Below are 16,314 nucleotides of genomic sequence, written 5' to 3' on the forward strand. Positions count from 1 at the left end.
TAAATTTCCACATTCCTCTCTCCCTTTTTATCGCTTCCTTTTCCTTTCCCTGCCTTCTCTTTTCTCCTCTCCTCCTCTTTTCCTCCCCTCCCCTTTTCTCCAACTCCTCCTTTCCCCCTCCCTTTTGTCCCGCCCAGCTCCAGCCCTACAGTGGCCGGAAGCGATCTCTTAGCTTGCCCCTTCCGGGATGCTTGGGGCCCTCACCTGTTCGAACCGCGAGGATCACTGGGAATTGTAGTTCTCTGTTCTGGTCTCTGGGGCGAGTACACCTCCTGCGCTGTGTCTTCTGTCTGTAAGGCGGCGGAACATGGCTGGACGGTGTCTCCGGGCGGCCCCACGGGCTCTGCTGCGACTCGCGGCCCCTGGCGCCTTCGGCCAGGGCAGGTAATTGTGGTGGTGGGGGGGGCGGGGGGTAGTTGTTGCGGGGCGGGGCCTCGAGGAGCTGGCGCCGAGGGCGGGGATGGAGGGGATGAGGAATGGAAAAGCCCGGGTCTGCCCAAAAGTCGAGGCTCCTCGGTCCGGAGTGGGCAAGGACCTCGGAGGACCTCCAGTCAACCTCCTCATTTGACACAGGAGGAAGCTGAGGCCCAGGCGGGAGAAGTGATTTGCTTCAGGCCCCACAGGTAGTAAGTGACCGATCTGGGCTTCGAACCTGGGGTCCCCCGGACTCCAGTTCCCTCTCCCTTTCCCGCCCTGGTTGGATGGATTGTGATCTGCTGGTGGAGCCCACGTGTGACGGGCCCCGAGCAGTCGATTTCCAGGCCTCATACTTGGGCCCCAGTTTCTTCCTCTGTAAAGTAGATATATGTGGGTTGGAGAGCACGCACTGCATCAGTCAACAAGCATTTATTAAGACCTTACTGTGTGCCAGGAGCTGTGCTGCACGCTGGAGTCCCGAGAAGAGGCAAGCCGCCCCTCTCCCCGAGTTTCCCAGTCTCTGCTCATGGAATCCACAGTTAAATGAAGGAGAGACAACATGCAAACAACAGTGTACAAACATATATACAGGATAACTTGGAGATGATCGAAGAGGGAGAGCATAAGCATTAAGGGAGGTTGGGGAAGCCTTCCTGTAGAAGGTGGGATTTGGGGCAGGAGATGATGGAGAGCATTGCAGGGAAGATGGTCCTTGCTCTCAAGTGGCTCATGTTCCAAGAGGGGCAGAGAGTCTCGCTGTAGCAGCAAGTAGGATTAAAAACCCCAGTAGGCCTCAGGATGTACTGGCAAAGCAGATGGTAAGACAGTTTCTTTAGTGGCTTTTCCATTGACTTCCATTAAGTCATTTGACAGGGCCAAGCACTCAGGTGGTTAGAACTTTTCAGGATCTGCTTATGGCTGCTGCTAAGAGGCTGTTGGATAAGACAGACTAAAGCATTTGCAGAGGCAGTTTCCAAGATGCATCTCAAATGTTATGGAAGGAAATGGCCCTGGAAGCAGGGTTGATGGCCTGGGGTAGAGGGGTAAGGACATTGCTGTTTTCAGGGCTAGTCACTGATATGAAGGATTCCAAGGGGTTTTGAGATGAGAACAAGAGAAGAGGAGCTAACAGAAATGGCCTTATTTTTCTCAGTAAAGTAAGAGATAAGAGATCTCAGTCAAGAAAGGGATGACGAAGAGAGGAAGGAAGTGGGAAAGGCTTAAGGAGAGAAGAAGTTTAGAATAGCATTTTCTTGAGGTTCATGGTGTTTTAGAACAAGATCTTACCGACTTCACACACATAGCACACTCACTATCACTACAGTGCCAGGATGCTTGAGACTTTATACTTATTCTTATAAAATTGCATCTTATGTTTGTTCTGTTATACTGGACAATAGCAACAACAGAAAATGGTTTTCTCTTACATAGGTGAAAATAGTTTAACCTTACGGTATTTTTTCTTTGTGATTTTAAATATAGCTTTAGGGTTGTTTTTTTTTGCCATTTATCATTTTCACAGTTCTATATTAAAAATATTTTGTCTGAACAAAATGGTGCTGTAACTCAGCTAAAATGTCAGTACTCGTATCGATGATTTCCCATTGTATTTTTGCATGTGGAACATCTCTTTTCAGCATCCAACAATATTGTGCCAGTATGTTTTTACTCCACTTAGCTTAGTTATTCTTTTTCTGTTGTGGAGATTTCTGGATGGCAGTGTTACCCTTGTTCATCACTATAATAGCAGCTGGATTTTCTTGGAAGAAGTCCAAGTATAAATTCAAGAAATGGATCTTGAGTGACGTGTTATATCCAATAACTTTGTAGGCTTTAAGGAAATCATTGACTGTTTTGTGGTGATTTTATGGCTTGTATTTTCCCCAAAATTACATTGTCAATTTTTGCAATAATTTCAGTGAATCTCCTTCAACTTCAACTCTTATTCAAAAATTTTTATCCTTTTCTTTATTTGAGAACCCATAAATATTCATCTTAGATTTAGCCTCATTGATTCTTGGAAATTTATTCTTCAAATAAAGAAAATTGGTAATATGTCAATACATTGCACTGACAAAACGTTTCGTTAAACTAAATTTATCGTGCAGCAGTGATAATAACACATTTTCTAGACTAACCAGTGTTTGTCTTACAATATTTTTTCCCCTAGAATCACATCTTTTGAAATCAGTTTTTTATAATTTTTTCCTAACTCTGCTATTCTCTTCACCCAAAAGTAGCAACATTTAATGTGCTCAAATTGCAATCCTAGTAAAGAACAATCACTTTGAGTTACCTATAGACATACTGATAATTATTTTCATACTTAGTGCTTCTGAGGAAGTTTCATGTTTTAAACATATTTTGGTGTCCTCTTGCTACTCCATATAGTATCCAAGAACAGTTCAACCATTGATTTCTTATTCCATCTCTATACCAGGCATTCTCTCTGGCTGTCCCCCATGCTGAGAATGCTCTCCTTTCCCTCTTGACTACTGACCTCCATGACTTCCTTTAAATCCCAACTAAAATCCCATCTTCTACAGGAAACCTTCCACAACTCCTCTTAATTCTAATGTCATTTGTTAATTACCTATTAATCCCGTGTATAGCTTGCTTTGTATATATTTGTTTGCATGTTGTCTCTCCCTTTAGATTCTAAGCTCCTTGAGGGCAGGAACTGTCTTTTGCTTTTGCCTTTTTTTGTATTCCTAGCACCTAGCACAGTGCCTGGCATATAGTAGGTGCTTAATACAAGTTGAGTGATTGAGTGGGCCACTTTGGCAGGATTACAGCCTGTCACATATAGTATTGTGAAATAAAGCAGTGAAAGGCAGTGTAGTACCAGATGTGGAGGGCCTTGAATGCTAGGTCAATCAGATTGGATAATAATAATAACAAAAGTAATAATGGTAGCTAGCATTTATACAGAGCCTGCTATGTAGGCATTGTGCTAAGCACTTTGCAAATATCTTATTTGAACTTCTAATCACTTTTCATTAATAAGAAAACTATAGCCTAATTAAGGGTTTATGTTATTTGACCAAAGTAATATGGCAAAGCTGAGATTCAAACTCAGGTCCTCTGATTCTCTAGCTTGTGTGCTTTCCATTTCGTTGTGCTGCTGCCCTTCTTATTTAGAATTTCAGAAATGAAAATGATTTTGGGTCATCCGAGCTAATGCATACCTGAGTAGGAATCTCTATAGCATTCCTGTCAAGTGATCTTCTAGCCATTTCCAAACAATACTGCCTGCACTTTAGCATTCCTCACACTCCCTGTCACAGGAACCTGGGATATTGCCTCTGAGACTCTGGCCTCTGCTAGGTGAGATTTCTCCTTATCTTACCTAGACACAGGTTTCTATTTACTTGCTGACCATTCCCAAGCCATTCTGCCACAAGCATGAATCATCGTCCACTCAATTATCCCCAGCTCTCCCTTATATGTTTTTCCCCCAGTGGAAAGTAAGCTCCTTGAGGACAAGAACTGGCTTGTACTTATATCCGTAGTGCTTAGCACTGTGCCTGGTACATAATAAGGACTTAAAAATTGCTTTATTATTCATTTAGCCTCTGCTTAAAGATTTCTGTTGATGGGAACTTGCTAGAAACCAGTACATTCCATTGTAGAATAGCTGTAATTGTTAGGAAATTTTATTTGTTTTTAACTTGAGACAATGCACCTCACTGTACCATCAGCTTCTCTCAGTTCTGTCCTCTGGGGCCAAGCAAAGCAATTCAAATGCTACCTTTCCATCCATTTTCTCATTTCCCAGTCACTTCTTGATCGCTTGCAATCTGGCTTCTGATCCCACTTGTCAGTTAAAACTGCTCTCTTCAAGGTTACCAGTGATCATTCTCAGCTGTCATCCTTGAAGAACTGTAGCTTTTGATGATTTTAACCATCCCTTTCTCCTGCATAAACTTTTCTTTCTTGGCTTCTTAGACAATGTTCTTTCTGGTTCTACTTGTTCTAAGGTTCTTCCTTAGTCTCCTTCACTGAATTCTTCTGCCCACTAAATGTAGGCATCTCCCTGAGGGTCTGTCCTGGGCCCTTTTCTTTTTTCAGAGTGATCTCATCAGCTCCCATGATTTTAATGATCATTTCTGTGATGATTCAAATCTGTATATTCAATGATAATCTTTCCTGATGCCCAGTCCATGGAGATCTTCCTTTGGGTATCTTAAAGACATCTTAAACTCATCATGCCTCAAACAGAGCTCATTTCCCCCAAAATCCATCCCTCTTCTAAAGTCTCCCATCTCTGTTGAGAACACCACCAACTTTCTAGTTACTAAAGTTCAAAACCTTGGAGTCATCCTTGACTCCTCCCACTCATTCAACCCCCATTTCCAATTAGTTGCCAAATCTTTCCAGTTCTTCCTCTTACCACATCTCTCCTAGCTATTACCTTTCTACTTATATAGTCCCTGCCCTGTGTTCAGACTCTTATTGTCTTCTCAGGACAATTGCAGAAGCCTTTTAACTGGTCTCCCTGACTCCAGGCTCTCCCATCTTCAAACCACCCATAATATAACTACCTTGTTTGGCAATTAAAGCCCTTTACAATATGTGTTTAACCTAACTCTCCAGCCTTCACCCTTTCATTTATTTTCTGTTCCACTCAAACTGGTCTGATAGTAGTTACCCTCAGTGACATTCCATCTTTGCACTTATAATCTGTTGTGTATGAAACATTCTCTTTATTTCCTTATATTGTATAGAACCCGTAGCTTCTGTCACAGCAAAGGTAAGGTACTACCTCCTACTTGATGCCTTTCCTGATTCTTATACTTGTTAACACTTTCTCCCTCTTGAAATTAATTTGCATGTATTTGTGTATATGCTTTATCACCTCAGGAGAAGTAAACAGGACAACAGTAACTTTGATTGTTGTCTTCCTCTGGGCCTAGCACAGCAGCTTGCACATAATAGGTATTTAATAAATGTTTATAATTGAATCAAAACCCAAATGGCTTAAATATGGTTAAGGATTTGCATCAGTATATGGTGACAGCAGCAGAAGAAAGAATAGCTAATCTGTGAATTATAGAACCAAGGTGATGTGTGGACCAAGAAGGTATAGGAGACATAATGCCTCAAAATGAAATTAAGTAATTTTAGTAATGGAGAAAAAATCCTGGGGCAAATGCAAGAGTTTCTTCAACCATTTTCAAAAAGGAGCTACCAGGAGGGAAGCAAACAATTCAAGTACTTGGGCCTAGGACCCATTCTTTCACACACATCTCATCTTGGTTTTGACTCGTTATCTGCTCTATCCCTTTTCTGTGCATTCACTTCAGAGGCTGGCCACGTACCTTCAACACAGCTGCCCAGAGTAGTGCTGGAGAGGACTGCGGCTCTTCTGAGCCTCCTGTTGAGCCAGACCCCTTATTGGCGGAAGAAGCCCTGGAACACAAAGCCCTTAGACTGCAGAAGGAAGTCCGAGATTTAACTGTGAGTCTTAAATAGGATACTGTTGTTATTTATTGTAAGCTGAATGAAGGTTTACTGCCTTTGCTCACCTTGATTTTGAGACTTGATTTTTGCACTAATTAGCCGCTCATAGTTCTCTTTTAAATGCCTAGAAGAGCCTGTTCTGAGACTTGAGCTATTTTATGGGCTTTCAGCAAATCACTTCCCTTCTCTTGAACTTGACTTTCCCATCTGTAAAATGGGGATAATAATCTTTGTCCTATTTATCTCACAGGCCTGTTGTGAGAATCCCATGAAATATGTAAGTAAGGTTTTTTATGATCATAAAGTATTATGGAATCAGGAGTCAAACTAGAAAGGGCCTTGGAAATTATTAAGTACAACGTCCTCATTTTATAGATTTGAAGAGAGGTGACTTGCCCAAGTTTAGACCAGGTGTCATATTACAGGACTAGGATTTGAGCCCAGCTCAAATCTGGCTCCAAGCCCGGGGCTTAGACTGCTCTGCTATTAGACCTGAGTCCCCTATTGATTCCCATGGTCAGCCTTCTGGGCATCTTCCTGGAGACCACTAGAGTATCTCATTTGTCTGAAGTCTTCAGCACAAAGAGGTTTAAAAAACTAGATCTTATTCTTTAAGTTTATCGATATTATAATAGCTTTTCTATATGGATAGGAGTAGGGGCTGTAGGTTGGGGTTTGAGAGAGAAAAGGATTTAGAAGTAACATTCATGTTTAGAGAAATACTGTGCCACTTATACATAATGACCCTGGGGCAATGAGAATGAACTGAGGCTATCAGAATACAAGTTCTGATATTAATTTCATTCACCTGCTTCCTCCCACTACATAACCAGCTTAAACTTCTCAATTATTTTTGTTATGACTCACCATTTTTTTTTTTTTTTTTTTAGTGAGGCAGTTGGGGTTAAGTGACTTGCCCAGGGTCACACAACTAGTAAATGTCAAGTGGCCGAATTTGAACTCGGGGCCTTCTGACTCCAAGGCTGGAGCTGTATCCACTTCGCCATCTAGCTGCCTCTCACCTTTCATTTCTCATGGATTTCTAGAGCTTATTACCTATATGAAGTCTGACAGGGGTGAGAAGGCTGATTTTATTTTTAATTATGGGTTTATTTTATCCATGTGATCAAGTGCACTGGTCTTGGAATTAGGGAACCTAAGTTCTAGTCCTGGTTCATATACTTACTAACTGTGTGACTACGGGTAGGCAACTCAGCTAACCTCTCAACCTCGTCATCCTCATCTGTAAAATGGGGGTATTATTTGTAATGACTATCTTGTAAGATGTGTAATGGCATATCTTATAAGGCTTTTGGGAGAATTTAGATAAGATGTATATGAAGTACTTTGTAAACCTAAAATGTTATGCTAATTTCCAATATAATAATTATGACTACTACTACAAAAAACTCAGTTTTGATGTGAGGAACATGCTTTATAGATCTTAAATACCATAGAAAAACTGCTATTGTTGTAATCAGAAACCCTTTTAACACTGCAGTTTTTCAAGATTATAGGATTTAGAGCTAGAAAAAGATCTTAGAGTTCAGATAAACATCTTCATTTTCCAGAGAGAGAAGCTGGTGTCTAAAGAGCTTAAATACGTTACCCATGATCTCTCAGATATCAGGGAGACAGAGTGATATAGTGGGAAGAGAGACAGTCTGGGAGTCAGGAGATCTGGCCTGGAGGATAATATTCGTCAGTAATTATATATAACATTTCCCGTTTTGTGAAGTACTTTATATCATGTCATTTGATTTTCAGTTTGGTTTCAATTTTCATTTTTTGTATAGAAATTATGGATATTATCTTTGCCATTTTAAAGATAAGAAAATTGAAACTTGGAGAGGTTAGTTATTTGTCTATGGATAAATAACAAGTGTCAGAAATAGGATTTTAATCCAGGACTTCCTGATTTCAAGTCCAGGACTTCATGTACTACACCAAGGAAGGTATGGGTGAGTTTTAGGCTGCATTGGTAGAGAAAGTTTAGACATTGATAGGATTATGGCTCTTCAAAGCAGGAATTATACTTTGAATCCAAGTCAAACCTGTCAGGTTATAGCTGAAGAATCCATTTTCAAAGGCTACACAAATGTGAAGTGTTTGATTATGGTTTTGACAGGCCAGTTGGCTTTGTCTCTTTTTGAAGTTCCAATAGCAAGAGGTAGTTGAAGTGGAAAGGGTACTGCATCTGGGAAGTAGGGTAGGGACATGATACCTGGTGAAGCACAGCCCTTAAAAGCCAGAGTGGGTTATTTTGAGCTTATTGGATCGGCCAGTGTTGCCACCATTTTAATCCTCTGACTTTGGGAAGTCCCAAATATTGTAGCCATCACTGGTGAAGGAGACAGGGTTTGATGGAAGAGTTAATATAGGCAGTCATTCATTCTGGGAAACAGTACATTTGGACAGCGCTAATGGCAAAAGGGGACAAAATAGGGCCAATAGGAAAGGTATTCACGATGGTGCTAGGTCAAATGAAAGCAGTCTCTGGACGTTAAGTCTTGGTAGGGGAAGTAGATTAGGTAAACAGAATTGTTTGTCATGGATTGATTTTGATGTTGAATAATGACTGGATCTGGGTTCTGGTCCTGGTTCTGCCCCTAACTGTTTTGGGGAAGTCACTTGACTTCTCTAGGCTTCAATTTTTGCTTCTTGAAAACTAAGGTAGTTGTGCTTGGATAGTCTTTAAGGTCCTTCTAGCTCTAACATTGTAGCTCTAACATTGTGTGTTCTAAGGTCCCTCCCTTCTCCTTGACAATTCATGTTCTAAGGTTCCTCCAGCTGTGACATTCTTTGACTCTGTCCATTTTTCAGACTCTGCTCTAAGCAAAAGCAAGGATTTTACCTTATTGATTTTCACTATGTTGAAGTCCCTTGCCTTTTAACTGTCTTTGTTTTCCACTGAATCTTTAGCTCTTGGATGTCCCATAGCTAGCAGATATTTTAAGAATCATGTACTCCTTGTTTCCTTTGGCCATTGCCCTCACTGTCTTCCAAATTGTGGTGTCATGTAAAGAGCTCTGGAGGCTCCTTGAACTTGTCTTTTGAATTGCCAGTTCCCAAGAGAAAAGAATGTTGCTTTTGCCATCTTAACCACAATTTCTCCTCTCCTTTGGGAGGGAATTAATCCTTTCCTGCTTTTTTTGCTCTTTTTCTCCTGCCCTGCCACTTTCATTTAGGAGAGGATTGCTGTCTCTCCTCCATTCTTTGTTGTAATCTCATCAATATGCAAGCCTCTATTTGGATCGTGAAATCTTTACATTTGCATAGGATTCTGAGTACAATTTCATTTCTCTTGTAATAAACCCAGTTTTTCAAGCTTATTTTGTAGAGTTGTGATTTCCTATTGACAGGTATTATCTACATTCCTACCCCTTACCTATTTATCTTTTGGCCCACTTTCAAATTGTTGTATACAGTCAGATGCCTAATCCACTACTGTCTTTCTATTAAACAAGACATAGGATAAAGTAGCTTAGATGACAATCTTAGTGATGCTGTAGAATATGTTCCTTCATTGGGTATGTAATATTCAAAGGAGAGAGACTCAGTTAATGCTCAGAAAAGTTACTTAACTATACTTTATCAATATTAACACAAAGGACACAGCAAAAACAGGTACTTTCTGTCAAATACGCACCCTAAGCCCCAGTCTTTTTGTCCTGATCTTGGAATGTGCCATGGCATTTATGAGGTCCCAACAAAAGCAAGCTCATCCAAGAGATGATTGGCCTAGAGATGTCCATTTCTTTACCCTCTCTTCCCCTCTTCCCTTAGGGGTTTCTTATATTGGACAGTAAAGAAGTTATATTCTGTGTTATATTCTGTGGATCCATCAGTTTTTCTTTCTGGCCTTTTCTAACGATCCCTTCCCTCTGACTCAAGTTGCCAAGTCTCACCAGCCTGAAGCAGGCTGGCTAATTAGGGTTGTTGAACAAAGTTCCCTTACAGTTGCAAGATTAAAAAGCAAACATGCATTTGACGAGGGCTTACCACATAGAGCAAAAAAGCCTATTTTCTACTTATGAGCTCTTGTCTTTTGATCATTTTGATGTTCTTGTTGTGTAGGAAAGATACCAGAAAGCTCTGGCTGATTCTGAACATGTTCGGAGGCGCACACAGAAATTTGTGGAAGATGCCAAGATATTTGGTAAGTGAAAGCATTGTGCATAATCATTTATCTTTCTGTTTAGAGCAGCTCATTAGTGGTTTTGCAGTTCATGCAGAATAAAATCAGTGAGGTTTTTCTAGCAGACTGTATTGATCTATAATCTATTTCCATTCTATTTATGCTTTTTGTAATGTTTAATTTGAAAGGAACTCTGGATATCCTTAACTATAATATCCCTGGATTTCATTTTGTAAAATCTTATGGTTTTATTTGAGGTGCATAGTACCATTTGTTCTTCTAACAGTACTGATGATGACTAATTGCCACCCACTGTTTGAACAGAGTACATGAATAGTCATTCTTATTACTGATTAATCATGCCCCTCTTTATATATTCAGTGCACATTTGCCCACACTTTCCCCTCTAGCATCTTGTTTTACATACTACCATGAATCACTGTGGTATGGTGGAAATGGTACTAAATATAGTGGAAATGGTAAGAGAAACATCTGGCTTCTTTTCATACCTCTGCCAAACTACTTGCTATGTAACTTAGGGCAAATGACTTAGAACTTTAGAGCTAAAAAGTACCTCAGTGGTTACCTATCTAGTCCATCTGTATTATATTGACTATTATATTATATATTTTGGGGGAGGGGCTAGGCAGTGGGGTTAAGTGACTTGCCCAGGGTCACATAGCTAGTAAGTGTTATGTGTCTGAGGCTGGATTTGAACTTAGGTCTTCCTGAATCCAGGGCCAGTGCTCTATTCACTGCGCCACCTAACTGCCCCCCTATATTATATTATACTGGATTATAATCCCCTCAGCAACATAGACATAGACATCTCCCATCTCACCCCCATTTTCCAGCTCTGACTCTGAGAACAGTAATCAAATGAACATCACCCTTCTTGAAAAGGATATGCCAATTATTTTACCTATGAGTTCAGTCTTGATTCCTTTTGACTTCCAAAATATTCTCCTCTGGCCACCATTTCCCTACATATGTTGTCTTTCCTAGTAGAATATAAGCTGCTTGAGGGCAGGCAGGGACTGCCTTGCTTGCTTGTATTTTTATCCCTAGTGCTTAGCACAATGTTGGGACATTAATAAATGCCTTTTCATTCATTCATAGAGTATCACACAAGTGATGATTTAGCTTCCACCTTAAGGTATCTAGTGATGGCAACACACTACTAACTACAAAGTAGCCTACTCCACTTTTGGACAGTTCTTATATTTGAAAGATTTTCTGTAAATTGAGCTGAAATCAGCCTTCCTATAATTTTTGTTCATAGTCATAATTCTGACCTGGGACAAGCAACACAAATTTTCTTCTTCTTTTACAAGAACATCCCTCAGTTATATACTCCTGTAAGTCTTTTCCTTTCAAGACTGAACATCCCCAGCATCTTCACCAGGGCCTTACATGGAATAGTTTATGGTTTATAGTTCCATTAGTACCTTTCTCCGTAGAGCTCCAATTTGTTAGTCACTTTTCCTAGAATGTGGCCACCATGACTGAATGCAGTATTCCAGATGTACTCTGACCAGGCCAGTGAACAGTTGGATTGGCACATCTGTCACTTTAGACATTATCCTGCTAGTAATGTAGTCTAAGATCACATTAGCACTTTTTATGTTAACTGGTATCAGATAAATGAGGGGTTTATACTAGATGATCTCCAAGGTCCCTTCCAGCTTTAACAATCTTTGAATATAGTAATGTGATGATAATAAGAAGCTTCAATACCGTACTATTAGAATACGATAAATAAAAGTTACAACAAAGACATTATGGACTTGAACAGTGACAAACAAGATGGACTTACTAGTTATATGTGTTGAAAACTTAATGAAGAAAAATTAAAACATTGCTTTCTTTTCAGATTCATATGGAGTATTCACAATAGTTGACCAGTTTCAAGTTCATAGTTGTCTGAGGTCAATTTAGGGCAAAGTATTTCACATACCACATTTATAGATAATAGCTAAATCAATAGTTAGAACAAATCAATTCTAACAGAATTAAAAGTAAAAATCAATATGATAAAAAGATGCAAGTTTACACAGATATTTTATAAATAGCTTATTAAATCATACCTGAGTTAAATGATGAAATTCCAAGAAGAAAAGAATATATAAAAATTTACGTGAAGTATCTAAAGCCATACAATGTTTGAATTATCTGCATTTAAGGAAATTAGAAAAGGAATAAAATAATGAAGCAAAGAAAAATTAAGATTATTAAGGTCAAGGAAGAAATTAATGAGATGGAAAATGCAGGAGCTGAAATACTTTATAAATTTCCTCATTTGTAAAATGGGACTTACGGCCATAATATTAACTTCGTAGTAACTCATAGAGTTGTTGTGAGGATCAGAAGAGATTACACACACACACACACACACACACACACACACACACACACACACACACACACACATACACACACACACCCTACACATACATACATATATATGTATATGTATGTGTATACATATATCTTCTAATACTTAAAATGTTATATAAGGAAAGAAGAGGGAAAATATTTTATTTATTAAGTGCCTACTATGTGCCAGCTACTGTTCTAAGTATTTTACAAATATTATCTCACTTGATCCTTATAACATCCTCAGGAGGTAGGTACTGTTATTGTCCCCATTTTACAATTGAGGAAACTGAGGCAGATAGTGGTTAAGTGACTTGACTAGAGTCACACAGCTAGTTAATTGCATGATAGCAGATTTGAACCCAGGTCTTCCTGATCCTAGCCCAGTGCTCTATGCCACTGTGCTACCTATCAAACAGCTATTATTGATACTATTGTTAGGCAAAGAGGCAATGAGAGAACTGTCACCAGAGTCAGGAACACTTGAGTTCAAGTCCCAACTCTGTCACATATTGGTTTTGTGATCTTGGATAAGTCACTTAGTCACTCAGTGCTCCCAAGCATTCTGTTAGATTATAAATCACAGGGAAGGTGCTCATCTGCATTGGCAGAGGGAGTTTTCCACAAGGAATTTTCTACACCAATAAAATTCCAATTCTACTTTTAAAAAGTAGCCAAAAAAGTATTGTGATAGAGTGGTTAAAGCACTGGATTTGAAACCCAGATTAGGTTTCACGTTCTATGTTCTATATCACTTACCCTTGGCCCTTGTTTGTACTCCTTAGTCTCTTTGGAGTTAGTTCCTTCCAATCTTTTGTCATAGAAATTACCCTGGATTGAGTATCAGAGTACTTGGGTTCAAAATCTGTTTCTACTACTTATTTTCTTGGGCAGGTCACTTAAACTCTTTGTCCTTGATCTCTGGTCTGTCAAATGAGAGGGGTAGACTTGCTGACCTCTAAGATTCCTTTCAGCTCTAAACAGATTGGATTCTGTGAGTGTATAGCCTTTAAGATAATCTAGTAAGTCTGGACAATTTTTTCCATTTGTTTGATTGTTCCCCAGGGATCCAGAGTTTCTGCAAAGATTTGGTAGAGATTGCAGATATCTTGGAGAATGCCACCAAGCATAGCTCTGGGGAAGCAGAGCCAGGGGGCCAAAAGCCAACCCTCAAGAAGGTCTTCGAAGGACTCTCTCTCCTCCAGGCCAAGCTGCAGAGTGTGTTTGCTAAGCATGGCCTGGAGAAAATGACCCCCCTTGGTGACAAGTATGACCCATATGACCATGAGATCGTTTGTCACATACCAGCTGATGGAGTGCAGCCAGGCACAGTGACACTTGTTACCCAGGATGGCTACAAACTTCATGGTCGAACCATCAGACCTGCCCAAGTGGGTGTGGCCGTTGAGACACAGGAATGATGGGGTCAGGGACCAGGATAAATTAACATTCTTCTTGCACAGAACACAGCCCCTTGGGTTTCCTTTATTTATTACACAGATTTGTATTGTAATTGGGACATTTTGCCTGATCTATTTTGAGTTTAATCTATATAGTGAAAAAAACGTATTCTTAATTTGCATTAAGAGTCAGAAGACATGCATTTTCATTTCAATTCTGACATAAAGCTCTGTGATAATGAGTAGTCATATTACTTCGGAGCTATAAAATGAGGGGTTTATACTAAACAATTTCTAAGGTACTTTGCAGCTTTAATCTTATGATCATGTGATTATTAGTTCAATATTATGACTTTAGTTGCTTTAATATAACCTGACTTCATCAGAAGTCCTGTCATTGGCCTTCTTTAAAATGTATGTTGGAGAAAGTTATTTATTAATAACGGTACCCTGGTGTCTTTCAGGTGGAAAGACAAAACAAAGTGTAATATGGTATGTGTTTATAATTGAATTTAATTCTGTGATATGTCCTACTCCCACCCTTTCCCACTTCCCCATATTCCTTAATCGAAATTCAAAATTACCTTAATAGAAAGTGTACTGGGCCAGGAATATGTAGACATGTTTGTTATATATTCTGCCTTTGTTATGTGACCTCGCACAAGTCTTCTCTCCTTTGAGCCTCATCTATAAAATGAAAGGAGTTAGACCAGCTCTTTAAGATTTTTTTTTGCTCTCATATCATATATGTTATGATTTATTGATCAGTTGATTAATTTTTTTCCTTATAATTAATTTGACCTGCTTTTTCTCCTTTTAGTTCTGACAGTCTGTTCTAAGTTTCCTACCAATGCTAATATTTCTATGTTTATATGAAAACATGTTAGAGTTTGGTAAGGAAAACCAATTCTATCTTATAATATATGGATTTATCTAAGTGAATTTTACCTGAAATGTAAAAAAATCATCCTTTTCATCTTTTTCGATATTTGTACTTAATAATCAGTAGATCTGTGATCTCATAGAGGTGTCTTTCTGCTTTTAGTCATAAGACATTTAAATTTTTTTCTTATTTTTTTTATGTTTTTAATTGATGTCTCCTGTTTTTTACATCATCATAATTTTCCCCAGTATTCCTTTCCCTTCCTCTCCCAAGTTGCCATCCCATATAACAAATGATAATTTTAAAACAAAAAAAAGAGAAGAAAAAGAAGAGGAAAAAAATCAGCACAACTGATCCATATATTGAAAAAGTTTAAAAATGTGCAAGATGTAACACCGATGGACTTCCCACCCCCATGGAGGGTTGAGTTGGGAATGTCCTCTTGTATCTGTTTATTCAAGTCATATTTGAGTTTTATAATTTTGTTACATTCACTTCTGATTTTTTTGCATGTGGTTGTTACATTGTATATATTGTTTTCTTGACTCTACTTGCTTCACCCTCTATCAGTTCACATAGATCTTTTCATGCTTCTCTGTATTCATTACAGATACCATTTCTTAACAGCACAATAATATTCTATTACATTCATGCACCACAGTTTATTCAGCCATTCCCCATTTGATTGGCATCTACTTTGTTTCCAATTCTTTGCTATAACAAAAAGTGCTGCTATAAATATTTTGGTGTATGTGAAGACTTTTCCAAATTGCTTTCCAAAATGGAAAGTTTCACTGCTTTATCAACAATGTATTTATTAGTGTGCCTAGTATTCCACAACCCCTCCAACATTGACTATTACCATCTTTTGTCATTTTTTGTCAGTTTACAGGATATAAGGTGAAACCTCAGGCCAACTCCATGTCTTTCTGAAGTTAATAATCATAGTTATCTTGGAAAGAGTTGCAGATCTTTTTTTCATTTCACTGGATGAGTTAAGATACAGAAGGTAAACTTTTTTTTAAATTTTTCTTTTATTATTTTTAGGCAATTGAGGTTAGGTAACTTGCCCAGGGTCACACAGCTAGTAAGTGTCAAGTGTTTGGTCTGAGGCCACATTTGAACTCGGGCCCTCCTGACTTCAAGGCCAGTGCTCTATCCACTGCACCACCTAGCTGCCCCCAGAAGGTAAACTTAATGTGAATAAGTTAATGGTTACCTTAGTCCACATTACTACCAGAGGAAATGTGAATTCAGTCCCTGAAAATATTCCAGCCATGCTAAAAAACTTGTTAGCATGGTTGAGGAATGGGAATCCGAAAGTTGGAAGGGAACTTAGAGGTCAGTTATTCCAAACCCTACTTGAAGCATGAATCACCTGTTCAGTATCCCTAACAAAGTGGTCATCTAGTCTCTATTGAATACCTCCAGTTACTTGGAACTCATCTCCTTACTTTTAGAACTGTCCTAAAACAGAGTGGGCTACCTCAGAGTAATAATTCAGGCAAAGGCTAGGTGGCCATGGAGTTTTTCAGGCAGAGCCTATACAGGCACTATTGGGAATACTGTATGGATGTTAAGGGTTGGGCTAGATGCCCTCTGGGGCTCCTTCTACTTTTAAGATTCTGAGTGATATT

At 39.1% G+C, this 16,314-nt stretch overlaps 1 protein-coding gene across 1 annotated transcript; it reads left to right on the forward strand.

The window, feature by feature from the left end:
- Positions 1 to 270: 270 nt before the first annotated feature.
- GRPEL2 (GrpE like 2, mitochondrial) lies at positions 271 to 14,847 on the forward strand. Its single transcript, XM_027841909.1, has 4 exons — positions 271 to 384; positions 5,724 to 5,877; positions 9,958 to 10,039; positions 13,460 to 14,847. Exons 1-4 carry the CDS (start codon positions 308 to 310, stop codon positions 13,813 to 13,815), a joined length of 669 nt encoding a protein of 222 aa, XP_027697710.1. The 5' UTR covers positions 271 to 307; the 3' UTR covers positions 13,816 to 14,847.
- Positions 14,848 to 16,314: the final 1,467 nt, after the last annotated feature.

The sequence above is a fragment of the Vombatus ursinus genome, unplaced genomic scaffold, assembly GCF_900497805.2.
Source record: "Vombatus ursinus unplaced genomic scaffold, bare-nosed wombat genome assembly UNPS02014863.1, whole genome shotgun sequence".
Classification (NCBI taxonomy): Eukaryota; Metazoa; Chordata; class Mammalia; order Diprotodontia; family Vombatidae; genus Vombatus; species Vombatus ursinus.

Bases quoted from the DNA above. Each gene is read 5' to 3' on its own strand.
- GRPEL2 (XM_027841909.1), top strand. From the start codon at position 308: ATGGCTGGACGGTGTCTCCGGGCGGCCCCACGGGCTCTGCTGCGACTC. The intron at 385-5,723 runs GTAATTGTGGTG...CATTCACTTCAG, and splicing joins GGCGCCTTCGGCCAGGGCAG to AGGCTGGCCACGTACCTTCA. The intron at 5,878-9,957 runs GTGAGTCTTAAA...CTTGTTGTGTAG, and splicing joins AGGAAGTCCGAGATTTAACT to GAAAGATACCAGAAAGCTCT.